This window comes from Vicugna pacos, chromosome 9 (genome assembly GCF_048564905.1).
Source record: "Vicugna pacos chromosome 9, VicPac4, whole genome shotgun sequence".
NCBI lineage: Eukaryota > Metazoa > Chordata > Mammalia > Artiodactyla > Camelidae > Vicugna > Vicugna pacos.
In genome coordinates this window covers 10,464,761-10,482,359 of record NC_132995.1, presented here as the reverse complement: position 1 = coordinate 10,482,359, position 17,599 = coordinate 10,464,761, and the positions used below count along the sequence as shown (strand labels likewise).

General features: G+C 54.8%; 2 protein-coding genes across 5 annotated transcripts; one reads left to right on the top strand and one right to left on the bottom strand.

Annotated features, from left to right (window-relative positions):
• The first annotated feature begins 612 nt into the window (after positions 1–612).
• GSK3A (glycogen synthase kinase 3 alpha) lies at positions 613–11,683 on the top strand. Of its 3 annotated transcripts, none has more exons than XM_072966987.1 (11): positions 613–1,084; positions 2,850–3,055; positions 4,419–4,502; positions 4,661–4,771; positions 6,366–6,496; positions 6,591–6,697; positions 7,652–7,749; positions 7,828–7,923; positions 8,345–8,531; positions 8,868–8,960; positions 11,208–11,683. In XM_072966987.1, exons 1-11 carry the CDS (start codon positions 802–804, stop codon positions 11,246–11,248), a joined length of 1,437 nt encoding a protein of 478 aa, XP_072823088.1. In that variant the 5' UTR covers positions 613–801; the 3' UTR covers positions 11,249–11,683. The 3 variants fall into 3 exon arrangements, with proteins under 3 accessions (XP_072823088.1, XP_072823087.1, XP_015098588.2); XM_072966986.1 differs by lacking the exon at positions 11,208–11,683 and adding an exon at positions 9,536–10,222 and having other exon boundaries at positions 622–1,084; XM_015243102.3 differs by lacking the exon at positions 11,208–11,683 and adding an exon at positions 9,536–10,222 and having other exon boundaries at positions 624–1,084; positions 2,850–3,037.
• A 72-nt stretch (positions 11,684–11,755) lies between these two features.
• On the bottom strand, positions 11,756–16,545 carry ZNF526 (zinc finger protein 526). Of its 2 annotated transcripts, XM_006208609.4 has the most exons (3): positions 16,441–16,524; positions 14,514–14,614; positions 11,756–14,423 (listed from the first exon to the last, which is right to left on the bottom strand). In XM_006208609.4, the coding sequence occupies exon 3, from the start codon at positions 14,404–14,406 to the stop codon at positions 12,385–12,387; it is 2,022 nt and encodes a 673-aa protein (XP_006208671.2). In that variant the 5' UTR covers positions 14,407–14,423; positions 14,514–14,614; positions 16,441–16,524; the 3' UTR covers positions 11,756–12,384. The 2 variants fall into 2 exon arrangements, with proteins under 2 accessions (XP_006208671.2, XP_015098502.2); XM_015243016.3 differs by lacking the exon at positions 14,514–14,614 and having other exon boundaries at positions 16,441–16,545.
• Between the last annotated feature and the right edge of the window lie 1,054 nt (positions 16,546–17,599).

The following is a 17,599-nucleotide window of genomic DNA, read 5'->3' as shown; positions in this document are numbered from 1 at the left end:
CCTTGGTGCTGACTACATTTCCCAGTAAGAACTACAGCCTAGCGTACAACGGAGGGGGACTGCTATACCTACTCCATTTCCTAGCCTATCTCTGGAACTGCGGTATCCACTTGGGGTTTAGGAAATCACATAGGACTCCATTTCCCGGCGTGCTTTGGGAGTCGCTTTACACCTGCAATGCGGTGAGGGCGTGGCGGCGACTCCATTTCCCGGCTTGCCTCACGGCCCGATATCTGCGGGTCTATCAGTGTGGACTCAATTTCCCAGAGTGCACCTGGCGCCGGTTGGCATACAACCAGTAGCCTAAGTGAGGGACTGGACTCCGTGTCCCAGAATGCGTCAGGCCTACACTGCTCATTGATGGAGTGGCTGAGAGTTTATTTCTGAGGTACACCGAGGAACGACCGGTTGCCGCAACAGAGTGAGTGTGAGACTGTAACTCTGCTTCCTAAAGTGCTTCAGAGTCCGTGGTCTGCACAGTCGGCCAACTTACTCCCAGTACTCTATTTCCCGACGTGCAGCGCGACCTAGCATCCTGTCTACTCTGAGGTATTTGCGGACTCCATTTCCCGGCGTGCCAAGCGGCTCTCTGAGAGGGCAGAGAGCGGCTACGGCGGCACGAAGGGAAGGCGGACTGCATCTCCCAGCGTGCCTCGCGGCGGGCGCTGGGCCGGAGCCGGAGCCCGAGCGGCGCGGCCTGGAAGAGGCCGGAGCCCGGGGGAGGCGGCGGCGGCGGCAGCGGCAGCGGCGGGGGCAGCCCGGGCAGCCCGAGCCCCGCGGCCTGGGCCTGCGCTCGGCGCCATGAGCGGTGGCGCGCCTTCAGGGGGCGGCCCCGGGGGCTCGGGCCGGGCGCGGACCAGCTCGTTCGCGGAGCCAGGCGGCGGAGGCGGCGGCGGCGGCGGCGGCCCCGGGGGCTCGGCCTCCGGCCCAGGCGGCAGCGGCGGCGGGAAGGCGTCAGTCGGAGCCATGGGCGGGGGCGTGGTGGCCCCGAGCTCCGGGGGTGGCCCCAGCGGCAGCGGCGGAGGAGGCAGTAGCGGCCCCGGTGCGGGCACCAGCTTCCCGCCGCCGGGAGTGAAGCTGGGCCGTGAGTATTAGCGGCGCCCATGGCGGGTGGAGATCGGGGGTCCCTGAAGCCTTTCAGACGTCAATCAAGTTCTTCTTTACTCTCGGAGAGAGGCCCGAGGTCACTGTGCCTACTTAAACTGGGATCTGAGCTTTCCCCCTCCCAGAGAAAGGAATGGGGGTTACCATCACTTGGAGTTTGGGATTAGAATTAGTAACCCTCTAAGAGACAGGGGTCACAGTTTCCTGTTTTTCGAGTACTCGAGTCTTGGGTCCTTGAGCCTTCAAAACAGGGATCTGATGTTGCCATCCATTAGAGAACAGGATTAGGGGTCATTATCGCTCGCAAATGGGACTCAAGGGTTATTGTTCCCCAAGACAACAAGAATAAGATCGCCACAGAAGGGGAATCTGAATTTGCTCCTCTTTAGAGCATGGGGATTTGGAGTGAATATCACTTAGAAGCAAAGGTTAGGATTTGCTGTGTCCCCAGAGAATAGGGGCAGGCCTTTCTATACCTGGTACTCAGTCATCTTCTGTTTTAAAACGCTAGGCCTAGTATCATTACCTGTTCATAATATGTAGAATTGTACACTCAATGGTGGAAATTAATGCTTGCTACTTCTTAGAAATACGGACACATTGGAAGTCAGCATACCTTTCAGAGCAAGTCCATAGTCACTCTTAATCAAAAAAGATTAGTGGGTCTCCTTTCACAAGAAATGGAATGGGGGGAGAGGGTCACAGTTCCTCTCTACAGAATAGGGATGTGAGGTTATACCCATTTCATTATTCTGAGATATGGTGTGATCTGGAAAAATAGCTATGCAGGATCACCTTCCTCCAAAAGAAGGTGTCACTGGCTCCTCAAAATGGATTTGATTCATCAGTGACCTTGTTGAGGGGAGGAACCTTTCATCAGTTCTCCAAAGAAAAGGGGTCACTATCCCCCAAGAATGCCACCAAATTTTGCTGCCATTCAGAGAATGGACTTGGGAATTACAGCTTTCCTTCAAAGGACTGAGGCTGGGATAGCCCCCTGATGATAGATGTCAGGTTCACCAGTCTCACTATAGTGCTCATCCTTTAGAGACCGCTCACATGCAGGAAGGGTTCTGGGGCTCTGTACCACAGGTAACAGATGAGGTCACATCAGTGCCTCCTTCTAGCCCCAAAGTACTTGGTTAAGAGCTAATTGCCCCCAAAAAGTGAGAGTCAGGGCACTAGCACTCATTATGGGAGGAGTCATTCATTTCTGTCACCAGAAACCAGTGGTGAAGTTACCAGTTCCACTTAGGGAGGACTTTGGCATCACTATCCCCTGAGCCATGAGAAAGGTTAGTGATTTCTTAAAGTAGAAGTACCTCAGGGTTACTGCTATCAAGTGGAAGAGGTTAGGTTAGGCTATCCACAGAGGAAGGGCCAGAGGGCTGTTAGTGCACAGTGGATGGATTCAACATCTGGGAGTGTCCGTGCCTCCTCAGATCAAGAGGGACCAGTGAATGCTGCTTACTGGAAGTGGAACTTGGGGGTTAACAAGCCTTGAACATCAAGAGGATTTATGTGTCAGTATCCTCCCATATGGGAGGAGATGGCGGGATTTAGGGTTCCATGAAGGAAAGGAGGGAAAGGGCACTAGGAGGCATTCATCTTTAAAGATGGGGAAAGGACAAAGAACCCCCTCAATGAGCTTTCTGCAGAGATTCCCCTCCCTCTCACAGCCCTAGGCTGGGGTGGTGGCCAGAGGGGGAAAGGTCAGTAGATCCTGTGTTCCCTTTGTTCCCCAGGTGACAGCGGGAAGGTGACCACAGTGGTAGCCACTCTAGGCCAAGGCCCGGAGCGCTCCCAGGAGGTGGCTTACACAGACATCAAAGTGATTGGCAATGGCTCATTTGGGGTCGTGTACCAGGCACGACTGGCAGACACCAGGGAATTGGTGGCCATCAAGAAAGTTCTCCAGGACAAGAGGTTCAAGGTAGCTTGTGGGGAACAGGTACAAGGAGGTTTGACTGCACATAACTGGTGAGAGAACTCCAGCAGGAGTGCTGGACTTGGGCTTCTACAGGGGATCTGAACGTGAGCCAGAGAAGAAGGGAGTGAGTTGTGTGAAAGATGGGAATGTGTATTCCAGGAGAGCCCAAAGCTGACTTTTATTGCACTTTTGTTCTTTGTAACTGCTTTATAGGCAAGTTTAACTTATACAAAGATTCTCTGAGGATAGGTACTGTAGTCATTCCCATTCTAAGTAAGCAGAAACTGGAAACTGAGACTCAGATAAGAGAATTGCCCAAGGTCAAGACGAGAATCTGATTCCCAGGCCCTTCACCTTAATCACTAAGTTACACCCTGCCCAGAGGAGAAAGGAGGCTGATGGGCCTGATGAGTATTTTCGAAAGTCAAGCTCTGCCCCAGGGGTTTGGCAAGGGCTGGGTGAAATCCTGACTGTGCTGCTTGTGCTTTGGTATGGGGCTCTGTCCCCCTTTCCCCATTCATACAGAGGTGCCCTGTCAACTAGCAGAGGCCCAGGGAAATGGAAGAAGATAGCAGAGGTGGAAGCTGATGGATAATCGGTGATTGAAGGACTGGAAGTCTGCATCCTAGGCTAGTCTGGATGTAGGAAAACTGGGCCGAAGGGATCTAGGTCAGGACCTGGGGCTCAGCAGTGAGAACTCTCAGGGGCAGGAGAAGCTCCAGGATGCTGGTCAGAATTTGAATATAGTTAAGTCCCAGAAGTGAGTGGGATCTAAGTATAGGGAATTCTGAGGCCCCTGAGGGGAACAGAGCACAGGGTAGAATGCTGAGGCTAGGTCTTCTAGAAGAGGTTGAGACTGATCCCCTTTGGGAAGATGAGGATTAGAAGCCTGGAGACTGGGACTCAGGATTCAAGCCAGAGTCCAAGGGTCCAGATGCCTCCAGTGAAAGCAATAGGGAGGAGTGGGGACCAGTGTGAACTGGATGGCCACTATCTGTCTGCTGTTGAATGTGCCATGCAGGGAGATGGGCCTCATGTGGCCACATCATCTAATTTTTCAAGAGAAGCTGGAAAACTTAGATTTACATGTGAAGTCATTTGATTTCCAAATGTCAGCAAAAAATCAAACACTTTTTAAAAGTAGGCTGAAGAAAGCACATACAAGTGGTCTAGGTTTAGCCCAGAGGCCTCCAGCTTCTGTGTGAGGGGAGTGGGTTGGGGGTGAGGAATTGGGGGCTGCCCCAGGGGGCCTTGGATCTGGGACACAGGGAGTGGCTGCGTGGCTCTGTTGGCAGGAACAGTGAGCAGGGCTGTGGTGAGGGGTGCTGGGGGGGAGGCAGGGAGAGTTGGTTGTTTTCTGAAGCTCTTTCCCTTTGCCCCCAAGAACCGAGAGCTGCAGATTATGCGTAAGCTGGACCACTGCAATATCGTGAGGCTGAGATACTTTTTCTACTCCAGTGGGGAGAAGGTGAGAGCTCGGTGTGTAGGGAAGTCCTCCACCTTGACTCCATTCGTTTGCCTGCCTGCCTTTCTCATGACTGTCAGTCCCTTCCCCTATTTTTCCCCACAAACCTCTCCCTCCTTGCTTGTTCTTTTCTCACAATACCTCACACCCCTCCTTTGCAGAAAGATGAGCTTTATCTAAATCTGGTGCTGGAATATGTGCCTGAGACAGTGTACCGGGTGGCCCGTCATTTTACCAAGGCCAAGCTGACCATCCCTATCATCTATGTCAAGGTAGGCAGGCAGGCAGGCTGCTGGAGTCCAGGCCCTACTGCCTCTGTGGGTACCCTCATCTCCAAGTTTACATTGGTCTCTGGAGGCCTCATGGTCCCTGCCCTTGTCTCTATACCCCAGAGATGAAGCTCGCGAAACGCCAGGCAGCCCAACTAGAGGCCAGGGGCTCAACCAGGGACTGGAGAGGCTGCAAGGTACCTGCAAGCCCAGTGGCACCAGTGGTGCTGATGGAGTTAGCTCAGAATTGAGATAGGGACTGAGAATGCAGGGTGGGGGTGGGTGGCGATGCTGAGGTTAGTCCCGGCCTCTGGAGCCTTGGCTGAGGAGGGTGGGAAGGAGGCAGGATTGGAGGGAAGTTAGTGTCCACATAGCCAGGAAAGCATGAGTCTTCATTTGTCACCTGTGCAGGCTCATTCCCCAGTGCCTGGTGCTGTGCCCTGTATATTACTATCCCTACGGAAGTGTTTAAGTAAACTAATGAGTGAATGAGCCTAGGGATGCTGTGGAGAACAGAGGCTGGAGCCGCCAGCTGCACTGGGAGAAGGAGGGTGCATTGCTGGAGGTTGCCTGGGCCCAGTTCTTCCTCCTGCTGGCTTTAAGCATCCTGGGCCTAGGTGAGCCATGGGGCTCTCCCAGTAGTTGGTGCTGTGGGACCTCACCTCCTGGGAGGGTCTTGTCTGGTTTGTTGAATATGTCCTGTGGCTGTCTGGGTACCAGGCCCAACACTGAGCAGTTCCAGAGGCCCAGTTGACTGAGAACCAGGTCTTGCTCCTAAAGAGTTCTCAGACAGGTATCGTCACAAGAACTATAAAAGTACTGCCATACTAGAAGGATCACAGGGAATTCTGGAAACAGAGGTGGCCCCCAGCCCTGCCTGCTTTGTGGGTGAGAAGGATCCAGGAATGCTTCTGGAAGGAGACCAGGCACAGGGCAAGAAAGTGAATTCTCTTGCCAAAGGCAGTGAGAACAGAGAAAGAGGGGGCCCAGGAAGCAGGCCTGAGCAGTTACTACGTGCCAGCTACTGGTCAAGGCCCTGGGGGATGCGCCAGCGATGAAAACACAAAGATCCCTGCTCTTTTGGCACTTCCATCCTAGTCAGTAGGAAGGAGAGTGGCAGGAAAACCCAGCCGGAGGAGGGCTGGCGCGTGAATGGTTTTGACTGACGGATGAAAGAGGCTGAGCCCTTCCTGTAGCCAGTGGTTTTGGTGAGGGGGAAGCTGAGTGCCTGGCTCCCTAGCCTGCTTTAAAACACGGCCTTCCTGAAGTATTTGTCTTATTCATCAGGCCTCTGCTGAAATGTGTGATTGAAGCAGTGGTTTCCAAAGTATGGAACAGCACCAGCACTAGGAAACTTGTCGCAAATGCCTTGAGAACCACTGATCAGAAACTCTGGGAGTGGGGCCCAGCAGCCCCTGTTTTAACAAGGCCTCCCAGTGATTCTGGTGCTCACTAAAGTGAGAACCAAGAGGCAGCAGAAGGGTTTTCCAGTCAGGGAGAGTGGGCCTGGAAGGGCTCTTCAGGCCGAGATGGTGGAGCGGTGGCATGCTGTGTGGGAGAGCTGGGCTGGAGTTGTGCTGTCCCCTGCCTGCTCCAGGTATACATGTACCAGCTCTTCCGGAGCTTGGCCTACATCCACTCCCAGGGTGTGTGTCACCGCGACATCAAGCCCCAGAACCTGCTGGTGGACCCCGACACAGCTGTCCTCAAGCTCTGCGATTTTGGCAGGTAGGCCTGACCTGGGGTGTGCTGGGTGGCCGAGGGAGTGAGGAGGGATCCTGATCCTTGGCTTGTGTTCACCCCTGCCCATCTCTTCCCACAGTGCAAAGCAGTTGGTCCGGGGGGAGCCCAATGTCTCCTACATCTGTTCTCGCTACTACCGGGCCCCAGAGCTGATCTTCGGAGCCACTGATTATACCTCATCCATCGGTCAGACTTGAGGGAGGTTGGGGTGGGAATGGCAGTCATGGCAGTTTTTGAGTTCTTTCTGTGTATGTCTGCCAGGCTCTGGGATAAAAGCTCCACATCTGTTCTTTTATCCAGTCCTCACATATTTAGGAAGGTGATGCTGTCGTATGTGCGTTTTACAGTTGAGCAGTCTAAGGCTTAGAGCGGTGAGGCCACCTGCCCACAGTTAAACTGCTGGGACTGGGCAGGGCTGGGCTCTGAAAGCTGACCTGACTCCAGAGTCCATACCAGCTCTGGAACCTCCCAGTCAGCCCTCTCTTCTCAGTCAGGAGGAGGGGCTGCCAGTGACCTTGGGGGAATCGGGAGGTGAGGCTTTGCCACCATGAGGGGTGTGACCTGCTCACAGGGCCTGTGCCCTTCCCTGTTGCTGGGGAAGACAGTGCCAAATTCCAGGCCTGAAGAGAGGGTGTGAAAGGGTTTGGAAGAGAACATTCATCGGCACTTCAAGGAAACCGCACTCCCTAGGTGTGAACTTGTGCTCTGGGGTCAAGGTACAGACCAGGGAGGGGTGACTACTGGGCTGCAGCTGTTTCTGAGGGTAGGATAGAGGCCAGAAATGAGTCAGGCAGCCCAGGTCTTAATGCTTTACCTTCCTAGGTCCCAAGGAACACAGGTGCCTGTTCTAGGCCTGTGGATCTGTCCTCTGAGGTTAGAAGCAGAGAAAAGGCTTATTGGGGTCAGAGAGTGGACAGAGACAATGGAATCATCTAGATCGGAGAGTGCAGCACAGTCAGGCAGACCTCCAGGTTCCAGGTCAGGTCCTATGTTCCTAAGCTGTATGTGACCTTGAGCAAGGCATTTCCTCTCTGAGCGGAGAAAAAGGGGCTCCCTGGCACCTCAGGATGACCATGAAGGATAGAAACGTCTGTAAGCAGATGGGCATGGTAACTCTGACCCTCCTCCATTCCTCTTCAGATGTGTGGTCAGCTGGCTGTGTACTGGCCGAGCTCCTCCTGGGCCAGCCCATCTTCCCTGGGGACAGTGGAGTAGACCAGCTGGTGGAGATCATCAAGGTGAGGGCAGGGCCAGGGTGGTCAGGGACGTGGCTAAGGGCTAAGGGCCTTGGCTCAGACCCCTCCCTTTCATTACAGGTGCTGGGAACACCAACCCGAGAACAGATCCGAGAAATGAACCCCAATTACACGGAGTTCAAGTTCCCCCAGATTAAAGCTCACCCCTGGACAAAGGTGGGGCAGGGCTAGGGGCTCAGGCAGCATGACTGAGGTCCCCATTGGAGGCCAACTGGTCTCAGGATCTGGCTACAGAGTCATGGCTCAGTAGTGGGTCGGTACCTTTCAAAGTTCATGGAATTTCCCATACTCTAAAAATTGAGGACCCACAGTGGATTCAAGAGTCTCATTTTTCTGGTGGGGAAACAGGCTCACAGCAGGGCCCAGTCATAGGGCCTGAGCCCTATGAGTGAGCGAGTTGCTCACTTGACACAAACTGACCTCCCTTGAGTGGTTGTGCCTCAGTTTCCTCATAGGGGAAGTGGGTTTGTGGGAGGTGGGCAGTCACGTTTGCTGCAGGCAGTGCAGAAAAGAGGTATAGGTACACCACTGCACAGGACATCTCACCCTCATGACTTCTGTCCCCCCACACCCCAAGGTTTTCAAATCCCGAACGCCACCCGAGGCCATTGCGCTCTGCTCTAGCCTGCTGGAGTACACACCGTCCTCAAGGCTCTCCCCGCTGGAAGCCTGCGCCCACAGCTTCTTTGATGAACTGCGAAGTCCCGGAACCCAGCTCCCCAACAACCGCCCGCTTCCTCCTCTCTTCAATTTCAGTCCTGGCGGTGAGGGCACAGCCTGGGATCCTGGGAGTTGGAGGGGCAGCCAAAGATTGTGAAAAGCTTGGTGTTGAAGACAGGAATGGGGAGCTGAGGGTGGGCTACAAAGCAGGCCTGGGACTCAGGAAAGGCCTCCTGATTCAGGGAGACCCGAACCTGCTTTGCTCTGCGATCTGTGCTAGGCTCTTTCTAGGTTTTCATTTAAAGCATTCAGTGGCTACATGTGTCCACAAACAACTGGCCTTGCCCAGAGCTGGGTCCCTATTTGGTGCCCCTTTCTAACCTCAACTGGGCCTCCAGAAGCCCTGCCCCCTGACTGGGCATGTCCATTCCTGTCTCTAGAACTCACCATCCAACCATCTCTCAACGCCATTCTCATCCCTCCTCACTTGAGGTCCCCAGCGGGCACTGCCTCCCTCACTCCATCCTCACAAGGTAAGTCTCGGACCATCTGCCATTTCTCAGTGTGGGGGCGGGGGGTGGGGCAGGCCTGTTCTCACAGCCCCTCAGTTTCCTGCAGGTATTCGAAAATTGTTGACATTCTGACAGAAAGCGTTATTTTACATGTGAATGGCCACCTTTATAAGGCATTATTGGCCTGTATTTGTGTTTAAATGCAAACTGGAAAACGAAAGACATATGTTTGGCTTACACAAACAAAGTTAAATATGTTGCTCACATTTAAAAATTGGGGCTATTTTATGTACAAATCCAGATTTCCTGTTTCTCTTGAAGAAAATCAGACTGGGCAGTGAGGCAGTGAGCCTGCCTCTCCTCAGGGCAGTACTGTTAGCTGGAGCTGAGTTCCAGCTGCCCCCTGTTCTGTGGGGCCTGGCTCTCTGGTGAGTCCCTCAATGACCAACCTGCCTTTGGCACCTGAGTTTGCAACCCTAGACCTAAAGTGACAGTGTTCAGTTTCTAATGTAGCATCTCACACCGACTTCCTACTCTTGTGGGTGAGGGGACTAAAAGGCAAAGGATAACTGTCTGCTCCTTCTTCCCCACCTCAGCTTTAAGTGAGGCTCAGACCGGCCCGGACTGGCAGTCGACCGATGCCACAGCTCCCCTCACTAACTCTTCCTGAAGGCCCCACCGACTACCTTTCCATCTGGGAGCCCCAAGTAGGGGCTGGGAATGGGGTAGGGGGGCCATAGCCCAACAAGCTCCTGCCCTGACAGGCTGGGCCCCTAGATAGAGGGCAGAGGTAAATGAGTCCCCATCCCCACCTCCAGTCCCTCCCTCACCAGCCTTAACCCTGTGGTGGGCTTTTTAAGAGGATTTTAACTGGTGGGGAGGGTAGAGAAGGAAGGACAAGGGGTTGGGGGCATGAGGACCTCCTACCCCCTCGCCTCCCCTCCCACACCTCCACCTTCTCCAACCCCCCTCCCCTCTTGTGTCCCTTGTAAATAGAACCAGACCAGCCCCTCTTCTCCTCTTCCCTTCCCTGGCCCCCGGATGTAAATAGATTGTTATAATTTTTTTCTTAAAGAAAATGTCGATTCACACCGTCCAACCTGGTCCCTTCCCCTCCTACAGCTGTGTCCCCCCTCTCCTGTCCTCTGCCCCTAAGGCCTCCTCCCTCCTCACCCAACCCTGGAGGGCAGGGGCAGTGGGGGAGCTCCTGATGTCTTAGTTTTCACAGTAAGGTTTGCCTGTGTACAGACCTCCGTTCAATAAATTATTGGCATGAAAACCTGCTTCCTGTCTGGCCACCTGTTTTCAGAGAGGTGAGGGAGGTGCCTGGGGACCTGTCCTGGGACAGGAGTGGGCTGATCTCCTGATAAGGGAGCAGGGTAGAGTGACCCTGGCTCAGGTGCTCAAGCTTCCTGCGTTTCAGCTCCTCCTCATGTGTCACGATGAGCTGGGTCTGGCTTATCCACTCAAGGGCCTGGGAGGACCCTGCCCCCACGGACCCAGCACAGATCATCTGCTTCCACTTAGGGAGGGAAGCACTGTCGTTCCTTGGTGACTGGTGAGAATTGGCCATTAGATAGGTCAAGGCCACAGAGTGTAAAGTCAAGGTTTGGACAAGAGGGTCCCTGTCTGAGCCTGAGCTATTGGCCGCTTTAGGGGGACACAGGATGATGGGGGGCCACTCAGGCCGGAACAATCTGGGTGTAGACTCTTGGTGGACATGGATGGGGCAGAACTGCTGTCCCCAAACCCTAACAGGTCCTCCCACCGCCATGACTTCTGCCAGCTCTGGCTCTATCCTCTCCCTCCTGGACCAACTCCAGCTTCCCCCTTGTCCCACCCCAATGCCAGGGAGCCCTAATTCCCACTTGTGAGCCTCTCCTGTCACTGCCCCAGCTTCTTAGACGAGCTTTCAAGGCCTTCCCAGGTCTAGGTCTCCCTCCTTACCTGCCTCATCGCCTCTCTGCCCAGCCTCCCTCCCAGGCAGCCCAGCTGCAGCCATGTTCTGCTGCACCTGTCTGAGCACCTTGGTCTACAGAACCCTGGGAGGAGCCTGTCTGACGGACCTGCCATAAATCATCTGCTTCTAGTTAGAGAGGGAAAGATTGTTACCCCAGGTAACCTTTGAAAAGGTTGGGGATTCCCTCTTGCTCCCAAGAACTTTGATCTTTCCAGGCCCCATTAAACCCCAGCTGCTCTGTGACAAGTGATTCGCTTTTCTTCCAGTCACAGTGACTCCTCTGAGCCCGACTCCTGCACTCGTTTCAGGTCACAATCACTCAACAGCACTGATTACAGATATGGGCTGAAAAGACCACCTGGATGCCAATCTCCGCTGACGCCTCCGCCTAGCTATGAGAACTTGGGCAAGTTTCTGTCCCTGTTTTCTTATTTGGGGTGACACTGAGATCACCTCACAGGCCTGCTGGGATCATAATACATGTATAGTAGTGCTAACTGCGGTGCCTGCCACGGCTAGGCAGTCAAATGTTTGCTGTTATTGTGGCTGTCAATAACTGGACTATCTCCAAGTATACCAAGAACTCCCCTCTTCGCAGTGTTGCCTGCCTGGAATATTTTCTTCCTCTTCCACTAGCAGATTTCTACTTTTTCTTCAAGGATTACCGCCTCTAGGAAGTCTGACTCCTGATCTACCACAGAGGTTTGGTCTCTGCTGTGGGATCCTACTGTCCCTGGACATCCCCACTGCAGCCCTGAGGATCTTTGGGGCTGAGATCTGTCTGCCCTGACCAGTGTTACCCAGCACATGGGAAGGTGGCCTTAGGACACCCAGGCTGAATAAATCAACAAGACACTCAAAGAGCAAGGCCATTTGTACTTGTGTATGCTCCTCTGACCACGCTGGGTGGCTCTTGGGGGAGCCCATGTCTGACTCATTCCTGGGTCTCCAGTATCACCCAGTCTGCAACAGAGTACCAGGGTACCTACAGATTTCCCTCCATGTTGTCAAAAGTGAGATTAAGGAAGCCCAGAGAAGTCAAGTGCCTTCTTCCATCAGGCAGAGCCAAATCCTTGGAGCCCTGAGTCCAGGGAAGGCTAGGGCTGGGGGGATAAGCAGAGGACCCGCAGAGGTATGTGACAGTACCCAGCATAGACCTGGCACATGGTTGGGGCTCAGGAAAGGTTACCTGATGTTGCTGGGCACCAGGGTGATGCAGAGCAAAGAGCCTCGGAGAACCCCGATTTGCAATGCAGTGGGGTGACCTGGGATAGATCATATCATGTCTCAGAGCTCCAGTGTCCCCTCAGGCAGAGGAAGATGACAACTGATGGGGTCGTCCTGAGGAGTCAGTAAGAGGCCAGGGTGGATGCTGGCACCTGATGGGCACCAGAGGGGCTTGCCAGAGGGTGGTCCCCTTTCTCCCCAGGAGTGCCCACACTTGCTTTTGCAACCAAACTCTTTTGCTGTTGCTTTTCAGCTCTATCACACGAAGGCCGTGTCCAATTGCAACAGTCCGCTTGCTTCACTGGCCCCCAGTGCCGCCTGGCACAGCTGCAGTGTGTCCACAAGTGCCAGTGGCTGGGATGTCTCAATGATGGCAATGGTCTCTCCGAGCTCTGTGCACATGATCGTCTGCTGAGGCTCGGGGGGCGGGGGCTGGGCGGGAGGAGGTGATCTGGGAGGCTGCAGCGTCACTGTCCGTGCTTGGGCATGGACCCGCTGATGCAGTCGCAGGCCCGCCATGGCACGGAACCAGCGGCCGCAGGTCCCGCAATAGTAGGGGCTCTTGTTGTAGAGACCGGTGATGGGGAGGCGGGGTGCACGGGCAAAGGCGACTGGCCGCAGGTGCAGCCTCCGGTGCTGCTGCAGGTTAGAGCTTTGTGTAAAGCGCTTGCCACAGTCCAGGCATTGGTAAGGACGCACGCCTGTGTGGGTCAGTTGGTGCCGGCTGAGGTTGGCCAGAGAAGCAAAAGTCTTGCCACAGGAGTGGCACTGGAAGGGCCTCTCGCCTGTGTGCGTCCGCAGGTGGTTACGCACGTGGACCAGCTTCTTGAAGCCCTTGCCGCAAACACCACAGCGGTGCCGCCGCTCGGGAGGCCCGTGGACTGCGCGCCGGTGACGGGAGAGCCGGGAGGCTGAGGCAAATGACTTGGAGCACTGTGGGCAGGGCAGCTGGGCAGGTGGGGTTGGGGGCGGTGGTGGGGGCGTGGGCTCTGCTGGAGCCGGGGAGGCTGCCACCACCGCTGTGGGGGGTGCCCCACTCTTGCCAGCATGAGTACGCCGGTGATAAAGGAACTTGGTCATGTTGCTGAACATTTTGCCACAGCGGCAGCGATGCAACGGGTTGGCGGTGTGGGCCCGCCGGTGGGCCACCAAGGTGAGTTCTGTGCCGAAGCCACGGCCACAGTCAACACAGAGGTAGCGGGCTTCACCGCGGTGCAGCCGCAGGTGCTGCTCCAGTGAGGCTGCTTTCTTGAAGACCTTGGAACAGGCCGTACATTCATGTGTGCCACCGACATGGGCCCGCCCGTGAGCCAGCAGCCGGTTTGCTGAGCTGAAGCTGCGCTGGCACTGGCTGCAGTGGAAGGGGTGAGCCACCGATGCTGGGCCATGGGATGCCCGCCGGTGTCGCCTGCGTGCCGCTGGTGAAGTCCAGTGTTGTGGACAATCCCCACAAGTCTGGACCTGGCTGGCTGTGGACTTCTCACTTCCCACAGCATCATCACCAACCTCTGCTGCTGCCTCTTCCTCATCTTCTGTCTCTTCATCCTCATCTTCTTCATCCTCATCTTCCTCCTCCTCCTCCTCTAGCCCGTTGCGCTCTTCTTTCTCTAGGGAGTCAAAGTGGGTGCCTTGATGCTCCAAGAACTCCTCAGGGGTGGTACAGAGGGTAGAGCACTCGGGACACTCATAGGGCTCCATCTTGATTTCGGGTGGAGCAGGGGGTGGAGGTGGTGGTGTTAGGGGAGGCAGAGGAGGTGGCACTGGAGGTTTAACTGCTGTAGCAGAAAGGTGCTGGGCCTTGCGATGAGCCACCCACAGCTCAGGCGAGGGGAACAGCTCCTGGCAGTCTCCACACTGGTACTGGATCTGGCTTGCAGACTCCCGGAGGTGGGCGTCCTGGTGGGCCAGGAGTTCACTGGGGGAGATGATGAGCTGGCTGCACTCACCGCACTGGAAAGGCCCATCCTCAGTGCCTGGCACTAGCTCTGGCTCCAGGCTAGTGTCCTGGGTGGTCAGCGCCTCCTCCTCTGTGACAGTGGGCACGTGCTGCTCCTGGTGTGAGAGGACTTCCTCCAGTGTGTTGTAGAGGCTGCCACACTCAGAGCACATGAACTGGAAGAAGAGGGATGAGGCAAGGGCCTCTCCGGGTGTCATCTCGGTCACCTCTGTTGACATCTCTGTCTTCTCCCCTAACATCGGTGTTGACATCTCCATTGCCCCTGGTGACATCTGTGTTGGCATCTCAGCCACCTCAGCCACCTCAGCCACCACTTCTGCCATTGTGTGGAAGGCAGTGCCTGGAGAAAGAAGGGAGACCTAGTGAGACACTAGAAACTCAAGGGGAGAGGGGATGTCTCAGGAGTCCTCTTGCCCATCCAGTCACTCACCAGCCTCTACCAACCAGAAAGTCTGGAGCCAGTGTTTGTACCTCGGTCTTCAATGAACCTGTGACTCTGTAGTTGACCTGCATCCCATGGTGGCCAGGCATCTGCAGGAGAGACAGCCCTCCTCAGTCTGGCCTCTGATGCCACCTTCCTTACCCAAAGGGCCAGGTACACCCTTTCCAAGAACATAATGTGTCTTTGTGGGCCTCTTGGCCTTTCCCTGTGCAGTTTCCTCTCTGTGCAGCAGCTTTCCTTCATCAACATATACACAGACATGCAGCAAAACAAAGTGTTTCAGAGCACAGGCTCTGGAACCAGACTGCCCTTGGCTTGACTTTGAGTCCCACCATTTACTTCACCTCTCTGAGACTGTTTTCTCATCTGTGAAAGGGAGCTAAAAGTAGTACTAACTGCAAAGTCCCTGGTACCTGATACACATTAGGTAGAATCATTACTTCTAATTCTGCAGAAATGTTGCCTTTGGACCCCAAGGCTTTGACGCTGTGATTCCATCTGCCAAGAAAGTTCCCTCTTCTGGTCTAGCAAACTCCTATCCAATATTTCCTTTGTGAAACCTTTTAAAATAACATAATTACACCCACGGGGTGGTGACCACTCCCTCCTCCTCGGGGTTCCTATGGTATCCTGTGCCACCTCTATCATAGCAAATATCATGAACATGGGATAGAGTCTCTGTGCTCCCCACCAGATTCAGCCTGCAGGCAGGGCAGGTCTGATTTGTTGTAGGGGTTGTTGTCAGCAATAAAACCACTGACCAAGGAGAAGGATTTTAACCTTTGAACTTCCTCTGTGTGCCCCATCTCCCCCTCTACATGTGTGAGCTCAACCCACCCCAGGCCCCTTCACATAGCAGAGGCTCAGAGTCCCTACAGCAAATGTCCCCCATTCAGGCCTAGAAGTAACTTTCCAAATATAACCTCTACCATCTCCATCTCTTCAACTCATCTGTTAGTGTTAGAGGGCAGGTGGAGTTCAGCTTACAGCCCTGCACACAAAAGTTGCTTGTGTTAAGGTCCCAGAGGGCAGGGATTTTAGTCTGTTCACCACAAATGGCACTCAGATAGTGAATGAATAATGCTCCCTCGAGGAAGTGTGGCCCCCAGAGTTTAACTGTCCCTTGTCACTTCTCCCACCAGAGCAGCCCTATTAGACTGTGAATTCCCACAGTAACCAGGCCCAGCAAGGGGCCCTGTTATCACCTGGTGTCTAATAACTGCTCCTTGAGTAAATGATTCACTAAAAGCCCAAGAGCTAAACTTTCCAACTCCCTCACTAATTTTTGAGTTGCCAGGGCCCTGGCACACAACCACCATTCAACAACGGACCTTCTTGGAAGCAGTCAATCAGGGGCCTGAGAGTTCAACTTTTCATTGTGTACAGCCCCACTCCAGAGAATTCCCTTCCTGCGAGGCCCAGTGCCTGGTGCATGACTTATACATAGCAGACACCCAGGGAATGTCTAGAAGGTGGCCTGAGAGACCTGAAATTTGGACTTTCCTAGTCTACATTCCCCTCTTCCCAATCTTGGATTATGAACTGCTTGGGTGGGTTTTTCTTATACAGTAGATTAATAAGTCCTTCCAGGAAAGAGCCCACCAGGGGCCTGGAAGTTCAGCTTTCCCGAGACACATCCCTTTTCTCTGACCAGACTCGTCAACAACTCCGCAGCCTGAAAGTTCTCTGAAAGAGGTGGAGGGCCAAGGAGCTCAAGCGTAGGCTCCTGCACACCACAGGGGCTCAATCAACGCTCCAGGGCACATAGGAAGGAGCGTTCCCCTTCCACTCCGCGCCGCTCCCGCCCTCGCGCAGGCCCCAAAGCTCCTCGACCCCCGATGTCCCCTTCCTTCTCACTCCGCCTTCTCCATACGCCCAGCACTCTCTTCACCGGCCAGCCCCGCGGCGCCCTCACCCGTCTCTCTCTTCTCCTGCAGCCCCCGCCGCTCCTGACACAGACCCTCTTGCTCCAGGCGTGCGGGACCCCTCACTATCCACGCCTCCCATTGGGCGGCGCCCTTACCCGTGACGGCCAATCAGAGCCGAAAGCAGAGGGCACGCGCTCTTGCGCCTGCGTGTGGACGCTCAGGCGGGGCTCGGCGAGTTTCTCCACACACGCAATCGTGCCCTGTGGGCGGGGCTCGGGGCTCGGGGCTCGGAGAAGCGCCTGCGCAGTTCTCTCGGGCTGCTCTGCCGGAAGTCTGCAAGTTAAGTGCAGAACATCATCGGAAAGCGAGGGGCCATGGAGTGGACCAGGTGACGGGAGACCTTGACAGAGGTGTCATTTCATAACTGAAGAGACTGAGCATCTCCGAGAGCACAGCTTGGAGTCAAACACACCTGGGGTGCTTCCCCTCTCTGGGCTTCACTTTTACTCCTATGTAACATGGGCTTGAATCACATCCACCTCAAAGGCTGTTGAAGGGATTGGATGAAATCAAACACATAAAAGTACTTAGCAGAAAACCTGTTACGCCGTGGATGCTCACCATAACCCACTAATATGGACATAGTCCTTAACAGTTTGTAAAATTGCTTTCCCTTCCCTCCCACTCTTCAGTTGATTTAATGATATTTATTGGCCACCTGCTGTGTTTCCGGCCCAGGACTGGGTTTCAGTAGGTGACAATTGCCATCAGGGAGAGAGGAAAGGACTCTTTCGAGGTCACTGCTGCAGCCCAAGCAGAGCTAGTGTTGAGTCAGTGCCAACCTCCCCAGGGGTAATTCTGAGGGTGGGAACGGGTCCATGGGAACCTGTCTCAAGGCACGTGCAGGCTCTGACCTTGAGTCACCTAAGTCGGGGGAGGGGTAGCCGCCACGCCCAGGGCCCCCGCCACGGAGTAGGAGGAGGGTGGGGGACGCTCGGGCATGCAGCCTCCACGCCAACTCTCTTGAGAGAGACCCACTCTTACCAGAGAGAAACTCGTAGTTGCAGGTTAGAAAGAGGGTATTGGGAGTCCCTGTAACCTTGGAGGGCAGAGACTGGAAGAGGTTATGGAGGGGAGGGCGTTGGAGTTCCTGGGGGGTTGTCTCACTGTAATGGGGGAGTCGTGATGGACGCCATCAGGGGGTGC